Genomic DNA, 27,941 nt, shown 5'->3' with positions numbered 1-27,941 from the left:
GTTGACAACTTATTTCAAAGTGCTAAAAGCGATAAAAATATTCAATAAAACCGTGAAAAATCATGTAAATCGGGGTATTTCCTAAATCCCTCAATTAACACAAAATCTAAAAAAATCTTGTAATCGAAATTTGTGGAAGACTAACATTTAAATGTATATTCTCTTCTAGACATAAAATAAGACAATAAGTTTTAGAATTAAATTATGTGGTAGCACTTGCGGTTATAAAATTTTTACTTAAAAATAACAAGAAATTTATTAGCATGAAGAACAATGTCCTTGGCCCACGAACCACTTATTGACATCGCCTACTACGCTATTCAAGGATTGTGTAGTACCATATGTATGTGGTTCAACTTTTGTTTTTATATTATTTTTTATTTTATTTATGTCTATCGTACTCTGTATGGAACGTTTTGGTAATGAATGATCGGGTTTTAATGTTGACAAAATTGTGCTAAATTCACCTGGCCTTTTTCCTGACACATATAACGTTATGATGCTGGAGTCTTCAAGTTTAGCCTCGTCTTTGCGTCTGCGTTTATGTTTTTTACCAGATTTTCTTAACATATCTGGTATAGTTTGAAGTTCCGCAATATTTTCTTCTAATTCTACTTCCATGTTATAAGCATACTTTACATTTTCCTCTTGTAAACTCATAGAACTACCCAAGCTTTGTGGAGTGGCTGAAACTTGATTGAAATTAGAATTATATTGATGCTGAGGATTTAACTGTGGTAGTAACAGTTGTTGTAAAAGTAGACTGTTCACCATAGGTACTTGCGAATGTGTAGGCGAAATAACAATAGTGTCGGTTATATACTCCGTGGCCGTAATGGTTTCGGCTGTGGTATCGTATATAGTAGTATATATTTTCTTGCCTTGGAATGTTATAGGTAGTACGGTGGATTTACCCTCATATAGAGTGGTCAAATAAGTAGATGTACGCGTCAAATACTCCGTCGATTGTGTTACCCCATCGCTATGGAATCCTTGTAATAAATTAGAGGGGAATCCAATATTTCCTAGTAGCAATTGTGAAAGTAGTATATTAGCTAATGGCGTATCTGCTTGTATGTTTGGTTGCATTGTTGAAACGACATGTTCAACAGAATACGCCGTGGATGGCAAAATTAATGAAAACGACGTCTTCCGGCCGCGAATTGTAGTTGGTGTGAATGTAACAAATGTTGTTTGAATTTCGTGTAGACGAAATTGTGTATATTCAGTTGCCCCTTTCGAGTTAATTGAAGAACTTTGACTAACTAAAGCCAGGGATAATTGTCCATTAGAACCAAGTATCTTTGTGTATTGTTGTGGATTTAAAACAAGAAGACTTTTCCTTGCAGTTACAATGGTTTTGAGTTCGGTTGATTTTCCATTTACAGTGGATAAAATAGTTTCCTCCGGCATTTCATATGTTGCTGTTATGATTCCATTACTGTCTGCACCAACCACTTCACTACTAATTTCGTGAGAAATTCGATTTCTACTTTTGTTGTCTGTATCTCTGTATGAGCCCATCCTCGGACGTCCTCCATTAGAATTACGTCTTCTCTGATTTACAACATTGCGCGCAGTTGACGTAGGTGACTCATTATCTCTTGGTGGACTGGATGGCCTTCGCTTTCCGGGGAGTAACGTAGAGAAAGAAGAAGTTGGCCTTCTTCCTTTGTTGTTTATAATAGCTTGAGGCTTGCGAAAATTTCCTCTCTGGACTGGTTTCTCTGTACTTGTTTTGAGTCCCTTGTCGCGTAAAGTAAACTTAGATCTGTCGGATGCAACGGATGAAACGCGTGATGGTCTTATCAAGCGCTTGTTCGAACTTATGATATTGTGCGCTGAAGCAACCAAATTTTTATTCCGTACATCAGATCTGCTTCGAATTAGGCCAGTGTTTTGTGTTTGTATGGTACTTAAATTGTTTCCTTCCTCGTTATCATTACTTTCGTATCTTGATTCGCCTATTGGCTTGGGTTTTCTAAATCGGCTTCTTGCTGCTTCACGCCTAATTCGCCTATTCGATGTTATAGTAGCATTGTTATGACATTTCACCGGAGCTGTATACATATGGACTTCATAGTTCAGAGTGTTATTCTGTATTGTAGGTAAAGTGGAATCATATGTACTACATTCGTCAATGCTAATTGGATTTAAACTATTTGTGCCCAATTCGTAAATATTTGGTATGTCTTCGAGATCGCTTATAACCGTTTTTACTGATGGCCTATTTTTAAAAGTGTTTGTTGGAAAAATTACATTTGATATGATTTCTTCTCTACTAATTGTATTTATCTGTGACATTGAAGACATTTTTGTAAAATATGTAAATGTGGTATAATATGTTATTGGTAAAGTATAAAAAGTATTAATATTTTTTAGTAGGGATGTATACGTCTTCGTTTCAGTTACAGTATTTGTTTCCACATGACTCCTAAAATTCTTTTCGTATCCAGAGTAACGAGTTATGAAGTACGTATGTGTGGTATATCCAGTTTGTAAAATTAATATAGATGGCTCACTCGATATCATGTTTACGCTTGAATCATAAAATTTGTTTTGCCTACTTTTCTCTAACATATTAGCATTGATTTTAGAATAAGGATGTACTGAGATATTTTTATGCCGTTTTCTCAACTCAATGTCTGGCATCACATCGCTATTTGAATGATAGTAATAAGTAGTAAACAAGGAATATGAGCTATCTATTTCATTTTTCTTTACAGAATTTTTAAAATGCCTGGAGTGATCTGTTCTGTTAACTGATTTTCCATTTTCACTAAGAAGGGCTATTGAAGGATTGTGTAAATATGTGGTCAAGTAGGAATAAATCGTGTACATTGTATTATAAGCTATTTCACTCTCTACTTCTGGGTTTACACTGTTTTCATCTACACTTCCTTTGAATATTTCTGTACTTATATAAGTCAATGGACGAATCATTAAATTACTGTCATATACATCCAATTTTTTTGTTTTCTTCGGGCTTAAAATAATTTCTAAATTTTCCTGTTCGCCTGTTTCTGCGATTTTACCACTATAATTTTCTGAATTTGGAGATATAACAACTTTTGAGGGGACAATGATACTGGAGTGTAAATGTTTTAATACTTTATCTGTTGAACGTTGTTCGTTGAATTGGTTTTCTCTTTTTTCAACTGTGAATGAAGATAAGGTAGAATAGGAATCAACCGTTGAATTGTGTATTGAATGTATTTTTTTCGACCCTATTTCAGTCGTTTTGTATGGAAACTTTAAATCGAAAGCAGAAGTTAGCGATTGTACACTTGTTTCCATGTCATATGACATAAAATGTTCAGATGACGTTTTATAAGAAAGAGGCATGAAAACGATTAAGCTTTCTCCGACGGTTGTGGTAAAATCAGCGAATCCAAAATGAATCATTGTTGGCAAATAACGTTTCGTAGGAAATAAAGTCTTATCTAATCTACTTTTGTTCAATAGTTTTTGGTTTGATGTATTTCGGATATACGGCTGTAAGCTCAGAATGCCAGAAAACTTATTTAAGGACTCATTGCGCGGAACCTGTAGTCTATTTACAATACTTGGATTCAGCTCGGTGAGACCTTCGAATAGAATCCTAGGATTGTGCTTTGCAGTGCGCGAGTATGGATCGAAAATATCTGTTCCTGCGATTAATATTTCAGGTGCATATTCTGTCGTACCTCCATCCTTAACAAATGTATGAGCTGTTAAATGGAAGAGAAACATGACAAGTGACAGTATAGGATTAAAATACAAGAGTACTATTGGTTTTTGTTCCCTGTTCACAGAAATAAAACATTTTCTTTATATTAGTATAACCTTGACGTAGACAAATAATTACATGCTTGATCATAAAATATTTGATTGTCTTAGACGTAAACATTAGACAAGATAAGTGCAGCATAGTCTATGACACTTTAAGTGAACAGGCAGGGCAGACAGAAGATAAGTTATGGTAGCTGTAGGAATAAGAAAAATTTAAATTAAGATTGCTTTTGTAGCTAAGCTCTTAAGAAATTGAATTGACAAGTGAAGAAAAAGTTTTGGTTCTCCTTTAAACACTTGTCCCTCAAAAATAAACGGTGAATAATATAGCTAAATTCATCAAAATACCGTGTAAAATACGACATCTCAAACTATTTCGTTGAGTATTAAAATCGTCAAAATACCAAATAACGGGAGGTACCCTTATATACGGGCAAACGAAGACGTGGACCTGCATAGATAATTTTCTATTACAGACTGTAGTTCCAATTACGAACTCGTAATTTGAAACTACTCCGGTACTACGCTAAAATTATCAAAATACCAAATAATGGGAGGTACCGTTATATGGGGTCTATACGAAGACGTGGACCTGTCCAGACAATTTTCTGTCATAGGCTGTAGTATTCACTACGAACTTCAAATAACAAATTTGAAACAATTCCGATTAATAATGTCGCAAAAATCATCAAAATACCGAATATCGGGAGTTATATGGGGGCTATATGAAGACGTGGACTTACATGGTTCATTTACGAAATTAACCTGTCTACTGGCAAAATAAACATGTTTGCAAAATGTCAGCGTTCTATCTCAACAGACAGACAGACCTACATGACTAAATCGTCTTAGAATTTTACGCTGATCAAGAATATATATACTTTACTTGGTCCGACATGAGTATTTCGAGGAGTTACAAATGGAATGACAAAGTTAATATACCCTCCATAGCATGGTGGAGAGTATAAAAAACAAGCAAGAATACAACAGACTTTAAAAAGGACTAGCATAGAAAAAGAGCATACGATTAAAGAAAAAGACAAAAAAAAAACAAATAAAACAAAATAAAAAGGGGTAATTATAAAAAATAGTTTGCAAACAAAAAACATAAAATCCTAGCAGATAATTGAGATTTTGCAAAAGCTAAAACCTGGAGCAATAACAATTCACTGGAAAACAAAAACTTTTGTTAGCAGACAGGCTAAGAGTGGCAAGGAAACCATAGTGTTATTATAGACAAATTAGGTATAGACTTAAAAGTTGTCTCATCTGTTATCTCTAAAAAAGTGCTTCAATAGATGTCGTTCATGCTGTGAGAGAGGTTCAATAGATTCACTCAATTCTCTCAAAATACAAAATATTAAATATTTTAATGATTCTTTATTATATATCAATCAAAAACGAAACATCGACTTTGTTTACTTTTACATTATCCAAATATGTCGAGAAATATAAAAATATAGAACTTAAATAGCAGAAAAATGAATAAATTTTTTACGAAGTCGAGTGACTTCACTAGCCCTGAGTGACTTGACTGGCCCAAGATCAACAATAGTGACATCTGCCGGTAGGGAAAATTTTAAAACTTTTTAGTCTATACCTTTATTTGTCTATGGTGTCATCTAAGACCAGAAGGAAGAGAATGAAGCTTTCAGATGGTGTAGAATAAGATATTTCGGGCATGAGAAATATGCTCTAGAACATAAAAAGTATTCATGGGAAAAACAATTCGACGATATCAAATAGCTATTGAAGAAAGAAGCAAATTAAAAAGTATCAGTCCGGCCTTTCGACGGTTGCATACTGAAATATGAAGTATGTGATAATTTTTGGATATTCTTGAAATGGACGTGACGTATCATATATAGTGAATTGAAGTATTCCGTATCATCTAATTCTGATAACAAAACATTGGGATGTGCAGAATTTATATATGATTGAAAACACTTTCCAAAATTTAATCGAAAAATTTTTTTGTTTGTGCAAATGGTACCAGAGAGTCTGGATAAATAAATTTGCACGAGTTCGAATGATCCTTCCTTGTTCTATAAAATTAAAATATATTCTGCGAAAAATTTTTGTGGGGGAGGTACCAAAAAATGTGGTTCGATATTGAAAATTTTCGAAATCGATCTAAGTTTGACAATAATACTACGATGTTTGGGCCAGATCGGATACTCCCTTCGAGAGTTATCGTGTGAACCTGCCAGACAAGCGGACGGACGTACAAACGAACCGACAGCCATAAATTGACTCCAAATATACTCAATCGAATTTGGTCCAAATAGATCCAGGCTCAAAATCCGTATACTAAGTGCCCTAAATAAAAACAAATCAGACAGTGAAATAAGACTACATACTGATTACATTGTTCGATGGAAATGTGGTACAATGAAGTTCTTTCTACGAATTGTTCCAACCAATGGTCGATGAAAAAACTCAGCTATCAGAGTACAAAAGCTATGCTAGTGCTTTTACGGTCTCAAATCATAAGGCAGCGTGAGAAGAATTAGTGAAACGGAATATTATTAGCGAAACTGGTGGACCATATGTGATGGCGTATTTGTACAAATGTACAAAATTTCTAATAAAAATTCGGTTGAGTTTAATGCAATTGATTGAAACCATTCAGATCGGATACTCCCTTCGAGAGTTATCGTGTGAACCTGCCAGACAAGCGGACGGACGTACAAACGAACCGACAGCCATAAATTGACTCCAAATATACTCAATCGAATTTGGTCCAAATAGATCCAGGCTCAAAATCCGTATACTAAGTGCCCTAAATAAAAACAAATCAGACAGTGAAATAAGACTACATACTGATTACATTGTTCGATGGAAATGTGGTACAATGAAGTTCTTTCTACGAATTGTTCCAACCAATGGTCGATGAAAAAACTCAGCTATCAGAGTACAAAAGCTATGCTAGTGCTTTTACGGTCTCAAATCATAAGGCAGCGTGAGAAGAATTAGTGAAACGGAATATTATTAGCGAAACTGGTGGACCATATGTGATGGCGTATTTGTACAAATGTACAAAATTTCTAATAAAAATTCGGTTGAGTTTAATGCAATTGATTGAAACCATTCTTATCCCATCAGTTTTGAACTTTGCGGTTCAGGTACGGAAGGCACGTATCAAAGTTGTTGGTTAATTCTTTTTTAGTACCCAACAAACATAGAGTGAAAGCAATTACAGAGCCAAAAAGTATGAAAAATCACCTTGCTAGAGAAAACTCTACATCTGGTGCATTCATGCATTTAGTCTTCTCTCTACCTTCAGTAGATTATAATTTTGCTACATCCTCGATAGTATTATCAAAATCATATCTGGCAAATATACTTTTTGCTCTTTAAAAGAGGGTTAGTGTAAAAAGCTAAAGAAATGAACATACATTTATTCATAACTAAATTATAAACAAAATAATTATAATGGAGACAATTTGAGAAGTGAACGGGTGAACCTGTTACAAAGTTTTATTATTGAGCGAGCGTGTCAGAAGTAGCAACTAAGCTCTAAGCAAACCCGATAAATTTATCTGTCTTAAAATCTTTGAAAACGAGTTACGAATACGATAAGCCAACTTCAATTCTTTCTAATTGTTGCCAACTTCTGAAGGAATAAAACGTGGAAATTTTATTAATACTTTGGAAAAATCTTAAAATTCCCTCATATCAATTGATTTTTACATCTAATTTTGACTCAAGAATATATTTTTCCAAAGGTAATTAAAAACAAAATCCGATATTTAAGTGAAAATTGACAACAAATATTTCATTAAAACAAAAATATAAAAAATTAATTTATAGTGGCGAATTCTCCTTCCAAATTTTATTGTTGGATATTTGACCACGTTTCTTGGTGATGCGCTGCCCACAGGGTACGCATATCAGTCAAATTCTTAAAATATTACCTCTTTAAACGAGAAATATTCTTTCAAACGATAAAGTAAAAAATATATTTGCTAAATAAAAGTTTGTATTTTACATTTGATTCGTGCATGTTGTTCAAAAAGAGAAACAGCGCTTGATTCCAGTTACAATTGAAAAAAAAAAAACACAAACAATCGCTACTGAAATTATGCCATTAAGTTCCCCAAAATTAATGTGTATTTTATGCTTTTAAACGTGATTTCCGAATTGTCTTTACATCCAGAAAATTGTATTGTACCTCGTTATGGGATTTCATTAAGCTAATGGTAATTGATTAGTTTTGTGATTTGCGGGACTGACGCCACAAGTTTGATAACCTGAAAATCAATCACGGCCGATCACTCCAAAACAACGTACGATTTCCAAAGCCAATAACTAAATACGGTCATTGTCAGCAATAGGAATGGATTGTTCTACTTGAGGTGATGTCGTAGAAAATTATGATACCATGCTATTACTTCTATTAACTAATCGACTTAAAAACAGCCTTCCATAAATAATATAATTCATCTTAAGGATTCATCCGAGCTACGAACAGCAAAACTCTTGCTGTGTAGATCCGACAGCGTATAAGTATAGTAAATTATATATACACTTTTTTTTTTTTTTTTGTTTTTACTATAATGCTTAATTATCAATCAATGCAATTTATTCCAGCATCATTATCATCTCTCTCACTCTAAATCTGCAAAAGGCCTTCTTCTATTCGGAATGCGTAGTAAGACACGTTCATGTATTCTATTTTTGGAAAAAATATTTGCATTGATTTACACTCATGTGTGCTAGGAATAAAAATACTTCTTGGAGAAAATGGAAGAATGTATATTTGATGACCTTGCAAAATCGTACAAATTGGAGGAAGTAGGATAGAAATCTAGAAATGAAACTAGTAGTGATCATTAAAGACATACACACATCAGCTTTTTAACCATTGGCGGTTGTAACGGATGTACAACCGGGAAAATACGGAATGGTAAAAGTGGCAATAAGGAGACCAAATAAACAATTCATGCCCGGTAGGGCACTTAGAAGAAACATCAAAAGATTTTCAAGAAAGACCTATACGGTTACTAAACCTAATTCGAAGTCCTGTTGTGAAGCTTATCGTGATAAAGAAGCTTTGTTTTGCAATGTCGACTAAGGCCTCGTCAGCAAAAGGATTGAACAGCTCGTCGGCAATATACTTAAATCGAATTTCACAAACTCACATGACCACATCTCCATGGAATATCATAGGGTCTTTTCAGCAGCGTGTGGCAATGAAAAACAAATTGAGAAACTCAACCAGCGTGATTTAAAAGAATTAACAAAAAGCAGACATACATAGTTCATTCTACGATCAATCTGCTAAAAAGAATGACAGAGGAGGTAAATTCTCACTTTACGAAAGTAAATTGCAGTTGGGAACATAAGCGCCACAATGAACGAGAGATAATTCATTTATATAGAATCAATTTGGTTCGGCAAACAGATACATGGACTCGCAGAAGAATGTGGCGAGGTGCAAAGCGAAGGCATATATATACTGTTGGTCGCGAAAAATGACAATGTACGTCCGGAGCAACTGCAGTCAGAGATGGCTAGAATTCGTCATGACCTACCCGCGAAATATGTTTACCTGGAAAAGCAAGAGAACCATACTTAAGAAGATCCTTCATTTTTTGAGGGGTCATGGAATGTTCAATAAACAGTCGTCTAAACATTACGCTTTATAACTGTCATCGGAATTCTACAGAACAATTCCAAATCCTTTGGAACAGGATGGTATGACATTGATACCGAGGATAAAGGCACTGTACATGGTTTACAATTACAAATAAGATTCATTCCACTACTTGATACAAGCCATGTTGAATACAACTAGGCCAAAATGGAAATTTGATGATTAAGATTTTTGGGAATGCCTCTGCGCAAATAAGGTGTTTTGATAAACAGCAAATGAAATAAGATCACAGTTGCTCTTACTTGAACGGGACGTGAGTCAGACCGACAAGGATATCATAAGACCCTTGGAAAAAATGTTAATTGACCATCATGAAGAGATTGAAGGAGTTCATCAATGATTGAAGAAGGGGAACATCGAGTTTTTATAATAAGAAATCCAATATTTGCCCGATCACTTTGAAGCAAATAATAAAAAAAATTCAGTTATATAATACTCAGTGGTACAAATGTCTAGATAATATTTTCCGGCCGGTTGAACGTTTATAGAATTATGAACATAATCTTTGCATTTGCATAAACTTAACATAGAATAGCTAGGTTATAAAATATATAATTGCCTTAGACAAAAACATCGTGAAAATACTTGTGCTTTATGTGCTCCTGCGAATATAAGTTTACTCTTTTTTATAGCACCCAAGAATATAGGGTATCGAACTATATCCGGTATTTGGGTATTTAAGAAACAATTTTGACCGAACTGGTTTCAACTCAAGTATTTAAAGATCGTGATGGGTGGCTTTGCCAAAACATTATCTTTAGTCTCAATATAACCTTACTTATATTCGGTGTTCATATGATTTTGGCCTCATTTTCGACGGAATCGTTTTAATTTCGGAATGTAGAATTTGTAATGGGAATAAAAGGTTACCTGAATAGGACGGCCCCACCGAATACATAACATTTTGATATTTAAGCCGCAGTATAAGCAAAATAGTTCACAATTTTTTACAATAATGATGGGGCTAACCCTTTCAGTGTTTTTGTCAAATATATTTGACATTTAAAAGTACTCTCTTTCTTTGCCATTTTTTGTTTTTCTTACGAACCGTTATTTTTGATATTTTTTTAATAACAGACACGTTCGCGATTTAAAAATATTGCAGTTCTATTCTATTAGTTTCGTTTTCGAATTTTTGAGCACATTTTAGTAAATTAGTATGGGAATTGTGAAAACAGTAAATTTCTGATCCAAAATCAGATTTACTGTAACCGGAAAATATCGACAACAATTTGTGAATATGTCAACAAGCGTAAAAAAGTCCGTATAGCAAAAAAATAAAAATACAAACATTGTGTGGTGCCTTTTGGAAACATTTTAGGGTTGTCGAATATAATCGACATTGGCCTACAAAAGTTGTTTAATTTTTACAGTAAATAGACGTCTATTGGCAAACTGATGTTTTTTCTCCTCATTTTCCCTAGAAAATGGGATCATCAACAGACAATGATATCATTAATAGACTTGAAGAACATTCGGATATTGATGATGTAATCGAAGATGATGACGAGGTTTTATTTGACGTGCCACAACTGCGAGCACAGGACATTTTGGAGCAATAGCAGATGAAAATATTGACGAAAATCGCCATGCGTATACGTCAAAATGTAAAATAACTTGGCGCGACGTTCGAAAGCCAGAAGATCATGAAGGCATTCCTGTTGTGCCAGTTTCTGAAAACACAAAACCAGTTGGAATTGGGACGCCGTTCTCATATTTCAATAAATATATAACAGATCAGTTCTTTTCGAATGCAGTCTATTACACAAATATTTATTGACCTAGCATGGGACAGTTTTCATTCAAGCCTTGCTCGGTAGACGAATTACGAATTGTTGTTGGGCATCACATTATGATGAGTGTTCTAAAGTTTCCCAGAGTAGCTATGTTTTACGATAAATACTTATGCATGATTAATATTATTATTAGATAAAGCGAAAAGCAAGAGCAATATATGCCTCTGAATGCCAATGTCAAATATATTCGACATGCGGTATCGAACTTTTTTTTTAAATAATGTGCTATCAAATGAACTAAAGTACGGAATTTCAGATTTTTATCTCGACAAAAATTTTCATTGACACTGAAAGGGTTAAATATTTTTATCTCGGATATTCGTCAGGCTCCGAGATAAGTGGACTTCCAGCAGCTTCCCCTGTTCTTATCCCATTGGCTTCGGCAACTCACTGGACTTGACCCAGGTGTTCTTGAGCGGCTTTTGTACCCATTGTCCGTACCTTCCCTGACCTCGAGGTCGGCAACTATTTCGTTTCCCTGGTAATTATCCTCTTCGGACGAAGCTTAAGATTGTGAAGTGATGCTAGTCGGTATCACTTCTTGTAGGGATTCTTCACCAAGGGTGAAGGCAAGGATTCACGTGACGTTGCACTTGACTGGGAGTCCTCGTCAAGGATAATAATCGACGACCCCGGCGACGTAATCTGCGGTGTCGTAGGGGGGTTTGCAGAACTGGTGGGCTGGTCATCGGTATTTGGGACGAATGACCTTTTGGATGGAGGCCACATAAAACCTGGGTTTGTAGCGTTCTCTTCATCCGAAATCTCGATTATATCGAGCGGCGTTGGCCGCTGCTGCACTCTTAAGCTTCTATTATACCGTTTGGCTAAAACTATCACTTGTTAGTTCTTATGCAATTCTTTGTCAAATAAACTTCACGTTTATATTGCTATCATAAGAATCGCTCTGTTTGAGTTATTAAGTTCACGTTTATATTAATCATTAAGAAATCACTTCGTTGTCCGAATTCTATATTAAATGAAACTTCACGTTTACACCTGTTTTTTTAGAATCCGGTATATTTTCTTAGTTCTCATGTGATCCTTTTTTAATTAAACTTCACGTTTACATTCATTATTAAAGAGTCACTTCGTTATATGAATTCATTATAAAATGAAACTTCACGTTCACTTTTTTAGAATCCGGTATATTGTATTTGTTCAATTTTGTTTTCGGAATCAATTTATACCGATACTGATACCGATCCTACCGACTGCGCCAGTAATAATTAGTAATAAATAAAATGCAGTGATTCCGGTTTTGAACTTTATTCCATGATCAATGACTTAAGACTGACTTATAGCTAGAACTTATTTCATATCAATGGGCAAAATGTTTAGCTTGCATTTTGACCATTCTGGATTGGTCTTTAGTTTTGTTATAAACTTTATTCTTTGTTCTGCAACATTGTTGCAGGTTTAGATTTCTTTGCTTGTATTCAACTTGGGTGGCTGTTTTGATCTGTGACATTGTTGCAGATTGGAATTTCTTTATTTTGAATCTGCAACACTGTTTCAGATTTGGGGTTCTTAAAAAGTATTTGTCACAGTGGGTTTTGTAACTGTGGGTACTGTAGATGTGGGTACTGTAACTCTTAAACTTGAACATTGAGTTACCCGCTGTAAATATGAAACACACCGAGAATGTCCAGACAAACAAGAAGCAATAAGTGTACATGAATTACAGTTAAATGTATATATTGAGCACAGGTTTTCTATCAGATTTGAATGATCAATATGACCGAAAGCTTTGGTTATAATCTGTGCTAAAAGAACAATGCTATCACCTCCATCTGAAATCAAATGGGTTATGCTATCTAAATTCGCTATAAAGGGTTTGTAATGGGTTCTGTCTTCTGCGATGAAGACTGCTGGAGTAGGATCATTTTTTCCTTATCCCTCATAAGCGGCGACTCATAATATTTAGTATTTTCGTAATTTAAGCCACATTTTTTCAGATTTATTTTAATTTGGTATCTGACAACCACTTTAGCAGGAAACCTGTAACGTCCACTTGACGATATTTAAAAGACTTTTACCTGCCGATTTCATAAGTAGAAATTTTAGGTGGACCCAATATTCAATTCTTATTCTTTACTTTTTAACGCGTTATTACTTATTATGATATGATAACAGTTCTTAAGTATATGCTTCCGTCGATTTCACATTTAGTATCCCTAATTAGTTGTTCTAAATTATCATGTGTACTACTAAAAGTTTATTTAAAACGCTGTGCCAAACGTTTTGTTTAAATGTCACATTACTAAAAATAAAAATGACGCTCCAATGTTTGGTTTAAAATACCTTTCCTAATGCCAGTCAACTCTCTGCTCTTCTAAAACGAACTGCTAGTGCTACTCATATGTATAAACCAATGATTGTTTTTTGCTGACAATTTTTTTGGCATCTTTACAATACACTATGAAATTAGTGTCGCAACATTCCGAAGCAAACATTTAATACTTAATTCTGTCCAAAAATCACTACCACAATAAAAGTATATTTTAATTTAGTTTGCAATTTAAAACTTAATTATTTGTATCAAAATTAATGTATTTCCATAAGTAAAACCAAACCAATTGTGGGTGGAAAAGGTTATATATTGAGAGATAATATTAAAATATAACTTAAAGTTGAGAATAGCAAATTAATATTTGTTTTAAAAACATTTAAAACCAGATTATTATAACTGTACCAACGTGAAATATACGTTGAGTTGCCCGCTTTAGAAATCACATTAAAAAATAAGAAGTAATAAAATTATCAAACGAAATCAAATGCATATAGAAAGCACAGTTTTTCTATCGGATGTTAATGATCAAAACAATCGAAATCTTTGATTTTATCCAGTGCTAGAAAAACATTCATATCACCTTCATCAATTGGCTTTCTAATCTTGCCAGTAGGTCTACTAAAAAAGGTTTAAGAAAGAATCGCGGAAGAAACCGATATTCGCTATTTAATTTTTGACTTCTCTGGGGAATATGTTGAAATTCAGGTTGTAGAGTTTTTCTGTTCTGTCTTGTGTGACTACTGAAATAGGTTCATTATTTTTTCACTCATAAGGCGATACCTTTTAATATTTGGTATTTTGGTGATTTGTGTTATATTTTTATATCCTCCACCATTCTATGGAGAGTATATTAGCTTTGTCATTCCATTTGTACCTCCTCAAAATATTCATAATAGACCTTAGAAAGTATATATATTTTGGATCAGGTTAAAATTGTAAGACGATCTAGCGATTTCCCTCTGCCTGTCTGTTGTAGTCACGCGATCTTTCGAACGAATTGGGATAGAAGGCTAAAATTTTGCATACATGCATAGTTTACCAGTAGGCAGAAGAAGTTCGTAGATGGGCCATGACGGTCCACGTCTTCGTGTAGCCCCATATAACGGTACCTCCCTATATTCGGTATTTTCATGATTTTAGCTACATTATTCACCGGAATCGTTTCAAATTTCGTATTTGAAGATCTTAATAGGTACTACAACCTATCTCGTATGCATTTCCATGTTTTCGTATAGCCCCCATATAACGGTACCTCCCGATATTTGATATTTTGATGATTTCAGCAACATTATGCACCGCAGTCATTTCAAATTTTATATTGGAAGATCTTAATGGATACTACAACCAAGGGAAACTATTTCGTATGCAGGTCTACGCCTTCGTATAACTCACCCAAAGTGAAATTTAAATTTAAATGGTATTTATATTGTTCTCTAAGTGCTTTATTGTCCATTAAAAAACAAATGTAGGTCGTCCGCAGTAGATCCCTCCGAAAATATGAAATAAACAAAAAGGAAGCAATAAATTTACATGAACTGCATATAGAAAACCCAGTTTTTCTATTAGATGTGAATCAACAACACAATCGAAATCATTGGTTTTGTCCAGTGTTAGAAAAACACTACTATCACCTCCATCAATTGTCTTTCTAATCTTGTCGGGTAGTTCTATTAAAAACGTTTTAAGTAAGAATCACAGAAATTATAACAATATATACCGATATTCGCTATTTTATTTTTACTTCTCTTAGGAATAGTGTAAAATACCAGATGGAGATTTTGTAATGGGTTTCGTCTTGTGTGACTTCTAAAATAGGCTCATATTTTTTTCACTTATAAGACGGTACCTCATATTATTTGGTATTTTGATGATTTTACCAATATGTTTTGCATATCTTTTCCGATTTGGCATGTGGCACTGTGACAGCCACTTTCGCAGAAAACCGGTAGCATAAAATTTACTACAATTTTTTAAGTGGACCCAATAGTTTATCCCGATCGTTTTATTTTTAAAGGCATTACCCTCCTTTGTTGCTGGGTTTTCCAAAAATTGGGTGCAAAACTAAGGATTTCTTGTAGTTGTCCCGCGTTTTGTGTATATTGGATCGTACGAAAAATACATACTGAGGAGAAACAATTATCTTCCAATATACAGAAAACAAGTAAAAACGCAACGGTAACGTATACATTATATATAGAAGTATCTGGATACAATATTCGAACGTATTACACTTTAAACTGCATATACAGTAGGGCGATTTAATAATGCAATTAGGCTTTAAATGCAATAACGCGTGTGGAACTGTTATATGGGCGCAGTACCAAAACTGGATCCTATACCAAAGTGAATCTTGAATATGAAATTCGCCACAACGCCGGGAAAAAAATTGTCCAGAATCATCCGAAACCCGAATATCAATCGGTACCCTTATATGGAAACCATGGAGCGATATTGACAAAGCTATAGCACCGGTTGTAGACCCAACTAAAACTACACAAACTGAATTTTAAACCAATAGATAGGAATATGTGGACTAACTCGTCAAAATACCAAATATTTGGAGATATCGTAACATGGGTATTATCGACAATGTATGACACAGATAGTGAAACCCATTAAAACTCAAATACCAAATTTGAAACTTTGACCGATATACCTGATTTACAATTCTCATTATTGTGTAAAATTGCAAAGATCTAATCAAATAATGTGGAGTGTATCAAATGACTTAGAATTCTTCGCTGGTATACTTTATGGCGAATATTTAGAGGTGTTACAAACGAAATGACAAATTTAATATACCCTCCTTTCCAAGGTGGAGAGTATAAAAAATTTTACAATATCTTAACTAAAATAACAATATGTTCAGTTTAGTTGTGTAACAGTCTCAGTATGCACATTGGCTCAAATATAAAAATTTCGAAAATTTTAACTACAAATAGGTGTTTATACTGATGACTCCAATGAAGTAAGCAATTGCTGAGCAAACATTATGACACAACACTAGTTTTGACCTATTTCACTAGCATCAATATGAAGGTTACAGAAAATAATATACTCATAGGTATTAATGGTTGTTTCGTGCTAACAAGTTTACATTTTATTTTGGTATCGGTATTATAAACGAAGAAATCAGTTTCACGACGTACAAAACAAATATTTCCGACTTGATACTGCACAAATATCAGCAGCACAATTAATGTATATTTTAACACTTAACTATTTGTTTCAAAAGTTATGTATTTCCATAGGTAAAACGGAAAAAGTTGTAGGTGGAAAAATGTATGTGTTTAGAGATAATATTAAAATTTAACTTGTAGTTGAGAATAACATATTAACATTTGTCTTAGAAACATATACCACTAGATTATTTTAACTCAACCAACGTGAAATGTAACATTATATTGTATTTATATTTTTCTCCGATGTATATAGTTTCCCATTAAGTATCCCTAATTTGTAGTTCTAAATTATCATGCTTACTGCAATACGCATAAATGAATTATTTTTCCAAAAAAAAAGTTTGTATAAAATGCTTTGCCAAACGATTTGTTAACATGTCATACCAAACGTTTAAAAAAAAAATAATGTTCCAATGGTTCGTTAAAAATGCCTTTCCTAAAGTCAGGTAATACTCCTCTCTCCTAAAAGGAAGTGCAAATGCTAAAAACATTTTAAATCCCTATCACTTGCTCCGATAATTGAACAGCAATAATGACATGGAACATTTTACTGGGTAATTTAAAAAAACTGCGGCCTACACAAAGTAATCTGCTCATTTGTATAAACCAATGGTTGTGTTTTGCTAAAAAAAATTAATGTAATCTTGACAAATGTATAGTAAGCGTAGGAATCAGTATCACAATGTACCAACACAAATATTTCCGACTTGATATTGCACAAATATCAGTACCACAATGAATGTATATTTTAATTTAATTCGCATTTTAAAGCTTTATTATTTGTTTCAAAATGTATGTATTTCTATAAGTAAAACGGAACCAATTATAGGTGGAAAAGTTTATATGTTGAGAGATAATATTAGAATCTAACTTGTAGTAGAGAATAACATAGGGTAATTGTGCATAAGTTCGGTATGTTCCAGTAGTCGCCACCATTTTATTTTTAAGCTCAAACAAACAAAACAATTACGACTAAATGTAAAGAGAAAAATTTGTCTGCTTCGAACATAATGTCAGCTATCATTGTGTACACATTTTGTACGAAAAGATGATTTATTCTTATAAAAATTAAGTTTTTGTCTGTGAAGGTCCTCAGCATGAACGGGACATTAAATATTCTTAAGAAAAGTACAATAAATGTATATTTTAGTTTAATTCGTATTTTTAAACTTAATTATTTGTTTCAAAATATATTTATTTCCGTAAGTAAAACCAGAACAATTGTGTTTCCACCCATGTGTTGAGAGATAATATTAAAATATAACTTGTAGTTGAGAATAACATATTAACATATAAGATTTGAATGATCAATATAACCGAAAGCTTTGGTTATATCCAGTGCTAAAATAACAATACTATCACCTCCATCAATTGTCTCTGAAATCAAGTGGGTTATGTTATCAAAATTCGGTATATAATGCTTTGAATGGTTTCTGTCTTCTGCGACAGAAGACTGCTGGTGTAGGATCATTTTTTCTTTATCCCTCATAAGCGGTATCTCATAATATTTGGTATTTACTTAATTTAAGCCACATTTTTTCCAGACTTTTTAATTTGGTATTTGACAACTACTTTAGCACTAAACCTCTAACGTCGACTTTACGACATTTTTAAGACTTTCACCTACCAATTTCTTTAGCAGAAATATAAGTGGACCCAATATTCAATTACAATCCTTTACTTTTCATAGGTTTTATTTTCGGCACCACCGAAGTTATCGCGTTTTTACTTATTATGATATGATAACAGTTCTTAAGTATATACTTCCGCTGATTTCGCATTAAGTATCCCTAATTAGTTGTACTAAATTATCGTATGTACTGCTAAAAGTTTAGTTAAAACGACGTGCCAAACGTGTAACGTTCGTCACAGAAATTTATTTCAGTCAGCGACGGCAGTAAGGAAAATACGAGTCTATCTATTAATATGGAATCACCCAGGCTTATTATTCTTCGTTTAAATATTTTTATCTCGGATATTCGTCCGGCTCCGAGATAAGTGGACTTCCAGCAGCTTCCCCTGTTCTTATCCCATTGGCTTCGACAACTCACTGGACTTGACCCAGGTGTTCTTGAGCGGCTTTTCACAACTCGCTCTTTCCTCTTACTGGTGGCTTTACTAACTCACTCAGGTATCTCGTTGTCCTGGACTTCTTTCTCTTCGGTGGTCGTGTTTCCAGGAGCTTTTGTTTCACCTTACTCACCTGAAGTTACAAAAATACACAATTGGCTGCTCCCGTTGGTCTAATGACTTTCAATCCACTGTCCCCCTGCAACTTTCTACTTTACTTTTATAATCGAACCAATAACGCATTGCCGATCCAACGACGTGCCTTCTGTTGGTAGTTGTTGCAAAACAGGCAACGCATTGCAGTCCCTGTAACGTGCGTTTGGTGCAACTTGTTTACGATTTAGCAACGAAGTACGTTTTGTTGCTGCTTATTTTTTATGTTAGGATCGACGTGCGTTTTGTTGCTACTTGTTTTTTTCCGATAAGTGGTCAGTGGCAACAATCGAAAGTAAAGGGAATTTAACTCTTCTTCCATTTCATCCAGGAATGCCTTACATTTATTAAAAAAAAAAAAACAGGATTTATAAATATAAATAATTTTCGCTTATTACCGGAACTAGACACGTTTGTGTGGCCGGAAACGAGCCTGCGACTTCCGCTATCACACTTCTCCCTCTCCTCGGATTCGTGGTTGTAATACCTCCCCTAGGGTCGTTCTTCCCAGCGCTGCTGTGTTGGGCTGCGTAACTTCCGGTACGCCCTGGCAAATACGTTTGATGGACGTTGGTGTACTCTCATCTTCCTGCTTCTGCTACTGTTGTTTGTAATATGCTTTGGTCTTTAGTACCGGCGATCGGACCAGTCGCCCACAGCGGGTTTCCATTGCCGCCGTCGCAGATTGTAATATCTCTTCTGCTGTTCTCCGGCCTGACCTATTCGTTAACGAACCATTTTAAAAACGTCGCGGAGTTTTTCCGCTCTTTCCACATAGCTTTTCCCAGTGGAACCAGTCCCATTCGTCACTTCATCGTAGAGAGTGTTTGGTAACCGTGGTTCCCGACATTGTATTATGTAGGCATGACTATGCCCCGTGGTTTCGGTTTATACACGAATTTATGGCCAAGCTTATCTCCGGAAGAAATTCATCCCATGTATTGTGCTGATTCTGACAGACCTGTGCCAGCATCGTCTTAAGAGTCCGGTTCGCCTGTGGACAGTAAAGTGCGGTGAACTGCTGATGAACTCCAATTTCTCGAAGGTATCTTCCTAATTCTCGACCCGTAAATTGACTACCATTATCCGAGAGAAACACTTTCGGAGTACCGAACCTAGATAAAATCCGCTCTCTAAATACCTTGATCACGCCACCTGTGGTGACTTTACGCAACGCCACCAGTTCCACCCATTTTGAAAAACGATCAATAAATACGAGAAGCATCGTGTTGCCGTGTTTTGTCCTGGGTAGAGGTCCGACGAAATCTGCAAAAACCATGGATCACGGTTCCTTGAGGATTGTTAGTAATATCTCACCAAGAGATACCACCCTCGGTCTGCAACAGGAACGTTCGACCGAAATCTGGGCATGCCAACACTGGGGCTTGCGTCAACCTAGCTTTAAGTAGTTCGAACACAGTTTGCTATTTTTCCGTCCACCGCCAGTGTTTACCCTTTTTTAAAAGGGATATCAATGATCGGGCTAGTGTCGCGAACTGGGGCACAAAACGGCGGTATCAGGACGCAACGCCTAAAAATCGTCTCAGCTCTTTGGGTTTCTGCGGCTGTTTCATTTCCATTATAGCGGCAACCTTGTCTGGATCAATTCGACTCCAAGACTGGTCCTATTACGCGATCTAAAGCCCGCTGGAAGGTCGCAGGAGCATGAGAATGAACACCGAACGGCATTACCCGCCATTGAAATAATATACTTTCTGCAACCGTAAATGCTTTGTACATCTTGCTTTCCTCTTCCAAAGGAATCTGCCAGTATCCATCTTCAAGAGCAATACTACTGGTATAGTTAGCCTCTCAAAGTCGGTCCAAAATCGACTGGATTCGAGGTAGGGGATAGGCGTCGGGGTCGGATTTGGCATTAAGGTGACGAAAATCTATACAGAGTTTCCAAGCTCCGTTGTTCTTTCGAGCAAGAGTAATTGGAGAACTGTAAGGACTATGTGATGGTTCGATAAATCCGTTCGCCAACAACTCACTGATTTTGGCATCGATCACTTCTTCACTCCAAAGTCACCAGAAAGTAGAGAAAGGTATACGTTCGATTCCATGTACCGCCGCAAGATATTCCCTGATGAATGACGAGGTGGCTCCTGTATCTACCGTGGCAGCGATTTTCCGTCCATCGATCCCAACGGTGGCCACCAACCTGTTGGGTTCCATGTGGAGTGTCGTGTCTAATTGAGGGGCTCCTTTCTGAACTGCGGACACGTCTTCCCTCTTTCCTGGAGGGGTCCGGTGCCCATTTCCTGCTGCTCGTTTCCGACAACATTATATGGAACGGATACCGCTTCGTCCGCACTCCCAGCATAATAAAATTCCCTCATTTCGACAGCCTGCGGCCAAATGACCATCTTGCCCGCATCTACGGCACGCCGTTCGTGGATTGATCGGTGACTAGCGGGGTATGTTTGGTAGGCCTTTAGTGGGATTTAAACGCCGGTGTTGTTCTTTGTATGGTGTCATTAACCGTGGTAGACTCTCCAAGTCTTCGGCCATCGATATAAGTTCGTGCAGGCTCTGGAAGTCACGCCGCCGGATGTACCACAGGTATTCTGGCAACGCGTTCTTGAAAATCCGCTCCAACTTTTGCTCCTCGGAGTAGTTGCTGTGTCTCATCATGTTCTGCATTCCGAGAGAGAGTAGTCGCGAAATTTCTCCCTTGGACGCTGGCGCCGCTTCCGAATGTCGTCTTCCAAGCGCTCGAAATAGCGAGTTGGCAGGAATAAACTCTGGAAATCCTCTCTAGTGTCTGCCATTGACGGTTATTTTTCGGTCGTGTCGTGTTGGGCTGATACCCGTAAGCGGAACCAGTGGAGCTAGTAATAGCCAAGCTAGGCGTCCTTTTCGGGGAAAGGCTGGTCTTGCTGTCTTTACTGGACGTAAGTTGATCATGGTAGTCCTGGTACCTATGTAGCTCCTCTGGCTCATGTTCCTCCCCCAAAAACTTGCCGAATCTTCTTCGAAGCTCGAGGTAGTTCCCCAGCTATTCTTTACGTAGATTGTAAGCCTAGGTGGTCCGCAGCGTTGTCGCCATACCTGTGTGCCGATGGTAACCTCCTTTCTCGTTGGTACTGATTTTTCTTTACTCAGGTCCCTGCTCAGGCGCCACTATAACGACTCGGATTCCTCCGTTTGCTGAGGTTAGCTCGCGGTGGCCAGCTGTCAGCAACGGGAGTAAGTAAAACACGAGACTCTCCATTAATATGGGATCACCCCGGTTTATTATTCTTCGGTTGAATATGTTTATAATCAGGATATCGACGGAGTCCTTGGAGGGATCACGGATATTCGTCCGGTTCCGAGATAAGTGGACTCCCAGCAGCTTCCCATGTACTTATGTCAGTGGCTTCGGCAATTCACTGCACTTGACCTAGGTGTTCTTGAGCGGCTTTTGACAACTCGCTCTTTCCTCTTCCTGGTGGCCTTACTAACTCTTCCGTGGTTTAGGCTCCTGTTGGCCTAGTGACTTTCCATCGACTGCCCCCCTGCAACTTTCTACTTTCCTTTTATAATCCGGTGTCAACAACTTATCGATGTCCTTTTATCGCATACGAGGGGACATTGTTGCTAGTTGTTTACAAGTTAGCCGCGCAATGCAGTCCCTACGACGTGCATTTTGTTGCTACTTGTTTACGATTTAGCAACGACGTACATTTTGTTGCTACTGACGGAAAGTAAAGGGAAATATATTTTTTCTTCCAATTAATCCAGGAACGCCTTATATTTATACATAGGATTTATGAATATAATTAGTTTCCGCTTATTACCAAGACTAGACACGTTTGTGTGGACGGAAACGAGCCTGCGACTTCAGCCATTACAAACATTTTGTTTAAATGTCACGCCAAACGTTTAATAAAAATGACGCTCCAATGGTTGATTTAAAATACCTTTCCTAATGCCAGGTAACTCTCCTCTCTTCTAAAACGAAGTGCTAGTGCTACTCACATGTATAAATCAATGGTTGTTTTTGCTAACAATTTTTTTCGGCATCTGTATAATAAACGATGAAATCAGTGTCACAATGTTCCAAAAAACATATTTCCGACTTAATTCTGTACAAATATCACTAACACAATTATTGTATATATGTTAATTTAATTCGCAATTTAAAAATTTATTATTTGTATCAATATTAATGTATTTCCATTAGTAGTATATCTTGTAGTTGAGAATGGCAAATTAAAATATTTCTTAAAAACATTTACTACCAAATTATTTTAACTGTACCAATGTGAAACGTACATTGAATTATCCACTCTAAATATGAAATAAACAAATAAGAAGCAATAATTTACATGAATTGAAAAAAAATGCATATAGAAAGCACAGTGTCTCTATCAGATGTTCATGATCAAAACAATCGAAATCTATGGTTTTATCCAATGCTAGAAAAACACTTATATCACATCCATCGTCTTTTTAAGATTTAGGTAATAATCGCAGAAATTATAACAGTATATACAAATATTTGCTATTTTATTTTTACTTCTCTAGGGTTAAAATTCGCAATGTAGAGTTTGTAATGTGTTCTGTATTGTATGATTGCTATAATAATACCTTATAATATTTGGTATTTTGGTGATTTTACCAATATGTTTTGCAGATCTTTTGCAATTTCAATTGACTTCCGCCATTACAAACATTTTGTTTAAATGTCACGCCAAACGTTTAATAAAAATGACGCTCCAATGGTTGTTTTAAAATAACTTTCCTAATGCCAGTTAACTCAAATCTATTCTAAAACAAAGTGCTGGTGGTACTCACATGTATAAATCAATGCTTGTTTTTGCTAACATTTTTTTTTTTTTTGGCGTCTGTATAATAAACGATAAAATCAGTGTCACAACGTTCCAAAAAAATATTTCCGACTAAATTCTGAACAAATATCAGTTGCACTATTAATGTATATATGTTATTTAAAAATTTGTTATTATCTTGTATATCTTGTAGTTGAAAATGACAGATTAAAATATTTCTTAAAAACATTTAATACTAGATTATTAGAACTGTACCAACGTGAAATAAACAAGTAAGAAGCAATAAATTTACATGAATTGAAAAAAATGCGTATAGAAAGCACAGTATCTCTATCAGATATTCATGATCAAAACAATCGAAATCTTTGCTAGAAAAACACGTATATCACATCCATCGTCTTTCATCCATCCGATTTTACCACCTGAATATTTATGTGGACCCAATAATCAATCCCTATCGTCTTATTTTTAAAGGCATTGCCTTTCTTTATAGCTGGGTATATTGGAAAATCGTTGTTATTTTTTTTTTTTTTTTTGTTCCAAAGTTTTCGGTGTGAAACTAAGGCTTTCTTACTCGGGAGAAACATTTAACTTTTAATATATAGAAAACAATTAAATCGCAAAACTCAGTAAAGAAACCATTATTATATAAAAGAATCTGGAAACCGTGTTCGAACGTATTTCACTTTGATCTGTGGAAAAGCTATAAGAGCACAGTGCCAAAACTGGAACCTATAACAAAGTGAATTCTAAAAATTAAATTTGGTACAATGCCGTGAAAAATTGCCCCCGGTGGTAGACCGCATTAAAAACTATAAAAACTGAATTTTAAACCTATAGATAGGAATATGTGGACTAACGCGTCAAAAAACCAAACATTTGGAGATACCGTTACATGATGCAGTTGACAATGTTTGGCACAGAAGGTGAAAACCATTAAAACTCAAATACCAAATTCGAAACGTTGACCGATATACCTGATTTACAATTCTCATTATTGTGTCAAATTGCAAAGATCTAGCCACATAATGTGGAATGCATCTTGATTTCAACAGACAGACGGACATCGCTAAATCAAATTAGAATTTTATGCTGGTGATGATTATTAATACTTTATGACGAATATTTAGAGGTGCTACAAACGGAATGACAATTTTAATATATCCTTTCCTGCAAGGAATACCCCCTCTTTCAAATTTGCAATATGTTAACTAAAATAACAATATGTTCAGTTTAGTTTTGTAGCAATGAGCTCAAATGCTAAAATGTCGAAAATCTTAACTACAATTAGTTGTTTATAATGATGACTTAAATAAAGCAAGCAACTGCTGAACAAATATTAGGACACAACACTAGTTTTGACCTATTTCACTAGCATTGGTTGCGTTGCAAAATGAAAGAAAATAAATAAAACACAAGGTTATTAGTATTTTATTTTAATGCAGTCGCGGACTGATATTTTATTGATAGTTTTTCGAAAAACAATTAAATTACCCTTTTTACAGGATGTAGGGGTTTGATGAGCGAGATAGTCTTAGCGAATTAAAAAAGCAAAGATGTCGCAAAGCGGGATTTAAAAAGCTACTCGTTACATTTTGTTACTACATTTGTCTTTGTCTACGAAATAAACAAAGACGTATAAATGAGTAGTGGACAATATGTAACGAAGGGATCAAAATGGGCCCGTGGAGAAATTTAAATCATATACATTAGGAAAAATGCTTTGAAACTTACATTGCCGCCCGCGTTGCAACATCCTGCTATGTTGCAAATTAAGAACAACATATACAATTTTTTTTATTAATTTTTCTATTATTATTTTCATTTTTTTTACTTTTTTCAAAAACATTTTATAATACAAAGTTTTTGCTCGTAGAGCATAGATCGTAATTGGCTCGTAGAGTCCATATCTACTAACTTTTGTTTGTATCAAATGACTCGTAGTGACGAAGGCACTTGAAGATTGTCCCTCAATTCTTTTAAATATTAAATGAGCTTCAAATGAGATATCACACAGCCAAAAATGGTGAGCTGGGCCCATGGGAAACCAGGACTCGAAAAGATCTAAGGCTTCATTATTTTGTGGTCCATAACCATGCTGACCGCTGCAGCCTCATTAAATCGAGGATCGGCTAACTACAGGCCAGAACAATGTTCTTTTATGCCTGCGGACACAGTCTCCGAGGGAGAAATCAGGTACACCAAATCGATCACTCACGCCGACACTGAAAGGCGTTGCGTGCTATCATAAGATGAGGCGACGGAAAACTGGTAGAACCTTTCTGGACCCACAAGTACGGGACATAGCTTAAGACTGTCAGCCAGTGACCTTCAAATTATGCTATGTCCTGCACATGGGTCCAAAAGGGCAGCCACCATCGTAGGCTCGAGCGTAGCTACGTGCTGAATAGCGGATATTGGCCGATTTGCAACGCAGGGCGAAGCCCCACTGGTTTTGGTCTGTTGGGGAGTGACCGATGCACCTGGGTGAGTAGAAGTAGAAGGAACAGACGCTTTGAAGATTTATGCTAGCTTAGCTTTTTGGGTGTCTTGGAGCGACTTGATGTTCTTTGCTTAGAAGCACCGTACGGAGTCATATTTTGGGAGGAAGGTTGGTGAAGCAACGTATGATGTTGCTGGTTGCAGATTTTGCAACAACGCCGAACGTGACAATCTCGAAGAGAATGCGTTGACGATAGACAGTTACCGCAACATTTATGAAGGGGGACTGTTCGCAACCTTCTCTCAACGCGCATCACCTTGAACTCATTGCAGTCCCATATATGGTGCTTGCCGCCGCAGTAAACACATACCTTGTTCGAATCCTGGTTTGTTCCGACAGGATGTCGAAAGAGGTGGCGAGACCACAGGATCTCCTGAATGAACTCCAGGGACCGCTGTAGGCGGAATAGTTTCCCCCGAAGGAGAAGCAGCCTTAGGAGACCCAGCAACCATTGGCTCATCAGAGAAGGGCTCAGCAATGGGGTCGAGCTCCCGTTCCTCATCGAACATGGGGACGTCGTCCTCATAGTTAGGGAGTGTTTCAGCCATCTTGCCTAAATCTTTCATCTTCTGTGAAAAATAGAGAAGATGCTATAACACAGCGATGAGGAGAACGAATATTACTTGGCCAGAATGACCATCAACAAACATGGGTCGTTTTCAAATTGTCATGGCCCGAGAATTCGCCGGATCGACACGAATTTGGCGGTACATCTGTGTGATGTCGCAGTTATATACAAATTTAAATAATCTCCATAAGGAGTACTACGTCTAGTTGCAGAATGGGACCTACAAGTAAAATATCATTAAGACTTTTCCCGTTAGAAGCTTTATTCGAGGCGTTAAAAACCACTCGAAGCTTGGTAGTCTGCTTGTCGGGATTTATTACTAGATGGTGGGGGAGGTAACAAACCGTAGAGTTTGTTGACGCGGCAACTACTGGCCTCATATGATCCAAATCTAAATATTTTTTGACCACTTGGTCGTAGACTGCCTTTATTTGTAGCTTTCGAATAAGAGATGCCTCATTTCGGAGAAATTGTCGTAAACAATTATATCGGGAAAATCCTAAGTCTACCTGTCCAACTAACTCTGTCTAGAGGGGAAGGCTGACTACGTACCTGCCCTCTGAATGCCGCCCTGTGGTACGTTTATAATTTGCCTCACAAAACTGGTCGTAGGACGACAAAATTGGACGTTTAGGAACTTCCTCCAGTTCCCAAAAACGAAGCAGAACCTTCTTATGGGTTTCTTCGTCAGATAGACTGACTTTAACGAAAAAGACTAATTGATGTTGAGGGGGAATAGAACCAGTAATGATCCAACCAAAAACCGTATTTTGTGCTATTAGGGAGCCTAATATATTAGTATGAATTTCCTCTAGTAGTATCTTCGAATAAAGATCTGCTCCCAGCAAAAGATAAAAGGTCGACTGTTATACAAATTTGGATCAGCCAAACGTAGATTTGGCAAACAGGAAACTAAGTCGCTATTGACAGAAAAGGAAGGCAGATTGCCAGAGATTGAAAGCGAAGCATCCAATGGAGAACTTATACAAATTCAACACAACTTTCGCGACGTAGTCGAAACTGTCTGATTAATACCAGAAATGTTAGCAACAGTTGAAGTGGAGGCGATGCTTAGTATGTGCTGTAAGTGATATGTAATAAAGGAAGCTTCTGAAGCAGGGTCAATTAATGCTCTGGCGGGATATTTTGTACTCTGGTGAACGATGTT

General features: G+C 36.1%; 1 protein-coding gene across 1 annotated transcript in view; it reads right to left on the bottom strand.

Moving 5' to 3' along the window:
* Positions 1-202: 202 nt before the first annotated feature.
* The window catches only part of LOC101890272 (uncharacterized), a 124,014-nt gene continuing 96,275 nt past the window's right edge, over positions 203-27,941 (bottom strand). Inside the window, exon 2 of the mRNA XM_059119884.1 lies at positions 203-3,710. Within this exon, the coding sequence (XP_058975867.1) occupies positions 259-3,710 (3,452 nt within the window). The 3' untranslated portion in view covers positions 203-258. The remainder of the gene's footprint in view (positions 3,711-27,941) is intronic.

Source organism: Musca domestica, unplaced genomic scaffold (assembly GCF_030504385.1).
Source record: "Musca domestica strain aabys unplaced genomic scaffold, Musca_domestica.polishedcontigs.V.1.1 156, whole genome shotgun sequence".
Taxonomy (NCBI): Eukaryota; Metazoa; Arthropoda; class Insecta; order Diptera; family Muscidae; genus Musca; species Musca domestica.
Note: the sequence above shows the minus strand (reverse complement) of the source record. Positions and strands in the feature narration are given on the sequence as shown.